Below are 5,343 nucleotides of genomic sequence, written 5' to 3'. Positions count from 1 at the left end.
ATTTTAATCTGAACATCGGGTATGACAAGAATGGGTTAAAGCACGATTCTATTCATCGTTGGTCGTCATGCGATTGCCATTTAGGAATTCGAAGCAGGTTGAGACAGAACCAGGGCAGCAGCTGACAGGATAGCATTTTGCTAACATGATTGTACTAAGAATGTAAACAGGAATTTAACCACATGCAAGTCTTAATTGGATATTTGTGGACAGGCCATTATGCCATCATAGCATTTGGTATTATCTAATGTTCCACCTACCATAGGGTCCTATTATTCACAATACTAGAATTGCAGCATTTCACGATTAAGTATGCAAAAAATAGCCATTTGTATAATTTGCCTTAGCTACATCTTTGCCTTAGCTACCTACAAAAGAAAATCACGAAAATGCCTTTCTTGCTTTAACCCCCCCCCCCGCCACCTCCCCTTTGTAAAAGGACAACCTCTTGTCTGTATACATGTCATGTATTCTTAAATACCCTACACACTTAAAAAAACTTTACAAAAAATTGTCTCTCTTCCTCCACAGAATGAAATTTACTTTGCTGATAGTCATTATGTTGGCATCAGTCGTACTGGGTTTTTTGCCGGGCCCTTGTAGGAAAAAGAGGTGGAGCAAATGCCATCGCCTCTTCAAGAGAGGTAAAACAGTAACATTTATTTCCTTTCTTTGCTCCTTCCACAGCAAAAACGTACCTGAACAGCACCTGAAACACTTAGTGGGGAGGAGGGTACACTAAACCATTCCACAATTATATGAATAATTATGTTTAAAGTTAAAACTTTTGGTCCAACACAAAAAATTCTCTCACCTAGAGCTTTCGACCAGGCACTCTGGTCTTCCTCAGTAGACTGACCCAGTGATTATATGTAAAATTGTGGAGAGGCATGAAGTACAAGTTCTTAGCTGATACATAGACACACACACAAAAAAAAAACAACATTGGAATCCAATAGGACTAATCGTGTGGCAAGACGATAGGGTCCCAAGTCAAGAATCGTGTACATTTTGACACGGCACGGCACAGACTCCTTAGTGTTCATGTATCCTACCACGGGCAGAGCTTCATGCATTTAACTGAACTTTGTGCAATGGATGACTTACTTGAAAACAGTATCGTTTTACACATCGTAAGATGAAGAGCAGAGACATGAAGTAGTCATATTATATTATTTAGTACATAGCTTTTAAGCTGTACGTCTATCAACAGAAGACACGGTCCAGGAAAAAGAAGAGGCTCTCCAAGATGCTGCGGCTAATTATAAGCTGGAGGAAGTGGTGCATGACGCTGAGAGTGAATTGGTCCTGGAGCTGATGAGGGAGTTCCAGGAAGTGGAGGGAAATAATGGCGCCTTTATTGGTGCGTATGATTGTACATTTACAATTGTAGTTAATTTAGATCTTTAAAATGATTTTTGACTTCTTATAGTGCCCTGTTCTTACGTCAACTTTGTGGGTTTATTTAATCTATCTGTCACAGGTGACACCTTGAAGAAGAATCTGGCTACTATCCAGGAGGCTGCAGCTGATATGGAGGAGAAGGTGAATGAAGTGGAGGACGATGCCGCCTTGGGTCTACTGGAGGAGGATCTGGAGGAACTGGAAGAGGAACTAGAGGAAGTCAAGGACGACCCTGATGAGTGATGATAGTGAGGATAATTATCAAACGACATGACCTGAATTTATTATATGTCACGATACAACGGAGAAAAACAAATGCTATATATAGAGAGCGACCGAAGTTGGATTTTGTAGCCCTTTAGTAATTACTTCTTGGATCTTTTTTTATAAACGAAGACTCAAAAAAGCGTAATAAAATCGTTCTTTATACATAAAAATCGTTGATCAATCAGTTAAATCTTCGGTCACTCAGCGGTCCCAGGATCTAGTGCAAAGAGGGGATAACACAAAGAATGCTTACAGAAAAAATATAATGTTCATAAAGAAAGATCACTAAATTTGAACATGATACAAAGACGACTTGGAGTAACATGAATCAACACAGTTGCCTTCTTAAATCGAAATGCTTACTTTACTTTTATTGCTCAGAGACCCAGTGGCACTGCCTGCGTTAAAATCAGCAAATCCGTGGACGCAGGACCTATATAAGAGTTTTTGACATTGCGGATTTTTTATTGTGATGACTTTCACTGGTCAGGCCATAAGAACCTTGATGGACAACACCTCGTAAATATTGGAGCATTCTTATCCTCTTGATTGTATCACATGAATTTTTAACATTTCGGAGAATCCAAGACATGTCATGAAGAGACATGACTATCAGATTTGACCAAACACACCATAAATATACCATGAGTAGTCGGAATGGACTATTAGTTTTAAATAACAGCACTTGCCATGGGTTATTCCATGGTTTCAAATGCAGTCTTTACTATTAGCAGTAGTATAGTTTAACTCCACAAAGCTGGTAGTCCATTTGTTGTGTTGTTGGGGCGACTTACATTGGCACCCCCCCACACACACACACACACATACATACACATATATACACACACACTGACATATATACAAAGATACGTATTCTGTTTGTCCAGGTGCATTTTGTACAATAAAGAGTTCTAGATCATCTGGAACGTCACTTGCATCCTGTAATCTATCGCCCAGAAATATAATAAACTTGGCAGCTCTATGACTACTTCAACACCATTTGACTATTCAGAAATCATTTCAAGGCCAAAGGAATGAAAAGAACAATAACTTATTAGTATGATTATGATTATTCCAGGGTTAAAGGGCAGAGACTGTGAAAACTCGTACAACCGGTACACATGCTCATTTGCATAACTTAGTAGCGATCCTCAGCGAACTGAATGACCTTGGGCGGCATGTTTGTTTATATTGGACGATCTCACTTCTTGTGAGGGGACAAAGTCTCTGAGGTCTTTCAGCCTGCATGCGTCGCGACATTGATCTGGTCAAGTTTTTTTTTCATATTTGCTTACACAATTGCATGCTGACTTATTAAATTAGATATTTTTTTCTCTTCAAACAAAGAAGGTACAAACACTTGGTACGAAAATGTTAGAAAAAACCGGCCAAAGTCATGCCCCCCTCCCCAAATTCTTCACCAACAGCCATAATGATTTACAGCATTTCGGTTGGCAACCGTCTGTTGACAATGACATCGTACTGTGGTTCAGTCTGTATAGTTGCGTTTGTTATCTGGATCTGGTTTGTATGTATAATCAGATTGAATTAAACCTCCTATAAGATAATAAAAGGGGTGTTATTCTTGTAGAAAACTTGTTTTTTAACACTCATCTAAATACCATAAATCGTGCAGGTTCATTTACATTTTTTCAAAGTATTTAGTTGTTTTTAAATGTTTTTAAAATTTGTTTTGAAATGATTTATGAATGGTCAGCTCAAGTTGTATTTAAATAGTTAGGTCTATGTTAAAGTCTATATACAGTCTAAGTAAGAATTATAGTTTTTGCCTCAAGAAAATTAAGTTTGAGCTTATATTTATGCTATTGTACTAGTTCCTTCTCAAATCTAAAACGTTACGGAAACACCATTGTAGGTGCATCATACGATGTATGTGATCGGTGCTTTAAAGATACTTGACTTCAGTTGACTTCACAAGCTAATTTTATTTATTTATTTATTTTATTTAGCACATACATAATGTAAAATTATACAAAATAATACAAAAGAAATAAATGTGCAAGGGCAGGACGAAAAGCCGCAATGCCCTCTCCTTCATGATTATACAATGTCTACAGTTTGTTGAATGAAATATAAATAACAAAGAAGTAAAAAAAGATAATAAACAAGTATAATGAAAAAATGAATCAATTTAACAAAATAATTAAGTTTAGCATAAGTAATGAAACAATACGGTGAGCCAAACTAGATACTAGTAAGTAGGATTGGCTACATGAAGATAAAAATATGACAAATCATCAATTTAGTTAATACATATATCAAACAATATAATTAGAAAAATATGAAAACGCTGTATAGAAGGATATGATTTGAATGTTAACCAGACCTAGGGAAGTGTGGGGTTATTTGAGCGTAAAACAGCACAGAACAATTGTAGTTGCCCCTGATCACATAAATTTATTAAAAGGCACTGTGAATAGTGAAGAATGAATCAACAGAGACAGGAGATGTCAAGAAATATGAGTTGTGTTGTCAATGATGATGTTATCTTATAAATTTGCTAAGATAGAGGTGTGACACCATTGTTCCTTCTCTACCATATGATTGTCGTCTATTGTTTTATTTACTTATTAACAGACTTATTATAACAGATCTCAAATAGAGGTAAATATTAAAGGAAGAGAGGCATAGACCATAGCTAAAGTGGCTTAAACCAATGTTTTGAGCGCGCCAGTCTAAAGTAAAATGTGAAATAATAAAGTGGATATATATAGTTAAATTAAGATAAACTTTAATGCTTAAGACACTTTATGCTTCAACTCAATATGATATATCATAGCAACATAATATAGCAGAGCGTGACATTACGTAGTGTCATAGAAATATAATAGCATAGCCTAATCATTATAAAAGATATTCTGACATAAGCTTCCAAAGCCTCACATTTGGTAACAATTCTTGGCCATTCTTGACGATGTTAATACTAGCCTTATGTTACCCGTGACAAAGCAAACATTTGCATCAGATTCTATTGATGTTCGCTCAGGTGTGAAGCATTGGCGGCCAAAGACCTTATGATAATGAAGAATGCCTAATCAGATGTGCAACAGACACAAAGGGTGCAGAGATGGGCTCAGCTTAGTGACCCAGTGTGACTCTGGCAGATTGCCAAAGACTAATGAAACACTCCCCCTTTGACTGTGGAGCTTGGCTTAGTAAAATCGATGTTCTGTTTCCGATTACGAAAACCGGTTCAGTCACTATGCCCTGAATACTTTACCCCTTTTTAGAAGATTTCTGCTAAAGATATCTAACAAATACAATTTGATAATGTAAAACTGAAATACATCAGTTCACTAAAATCTTCAACATATCTTTGATCAAGCAACATACATTGCACACGAGTATGATTATCAATAACCTGAACAAATAACTACAATGTTTACTACACACACCACACAGTTAACATCACTTTTTCTTGCAACAGAAAAATGACGATAATATATAAGAAAACTATTCCACTGCGTTTTTATCACTTAAATGTCATATCGAAATTTTTACGTCACATACCAGCTGTTGACCCTTTTAAAATGGCAAGGGTTTTTTTTAGATTTCGCCGGGCTTCACAACACAACTGGAAACACAATATTGTTTTTCCAAGGCCAAACCTGTTTTCCAAGGCCTGTCGAGGGATCACAGGTAAAGAATCCA

The 5,343-nt window shown here is 36.6% G+C and overlaps 1 protein-coding gene across 1 annotated transcript; it reads left to right on the top strand.

Moving 5' to 3' along the window:
* The first annotated feature begins 559 nt into the window (after nt 1-559).
* LOC109473750 lies at nt 560-1,875 on the top strand. The gene is made up of 3 exons (XM_019773807.1): nt 560-644; nt 1,214-1,351; nt 1,484-1,875. The coding sequence occupies exons 1-3, from the start codon at nt 560-562 to the stop codon at nt 1,645-1,647; spliced, it is 387 nt and encodes a 128-aa protein (XP_019629366.1). The 3' UTR covers nt 1,648-1,875.
* Nucleotides 1,876-5,343: the final 3,468 nt, after the last annotated feature.

This window comes from Branchiostoma belcheri, unplaced genomic scaffold, assembly GCF_001625305.1.
Source record: "Branchiostoma belcheri isolate BF01 breed outbred unplaced genomic scaffold, Haploidv18h27 scaffold1, whole genome shotgun sequence".
Classification (NCBI taxonomy): Eukaryota; Metazoa; Chordata; class Leptocardii; order Amphioxiformes; family Branchiostomatidae; genus Branchiostoma; species Branchiostoma belcheri.
This window is presented reverse-complemented; position numbering and strand designations above follow the sequence as displayed.

Coding starts and splice junctions, on each gene's coding strand:
- LOC109473750 (XM_019773807.1), top strand. CDS start 560: ATGTTGGCATCAGTCGTACTGGGTTTTTTGCCGGGCCCTTGTAGGAAA. Junction 645..1,213: donor CCATCGCCTCTTCAAGAGAG/GTAAAACAGTAA, acceptor GTCTATCAACAG/AAGACACGGTCCAGGAAAAA. Junction 1,352..1,483: donor GGAAGTGGAGGGAAATAATG/GCGCCTTTATTG, acceptor TATCTGTCACAG/GTGACACCTTGAAGAAGAAT.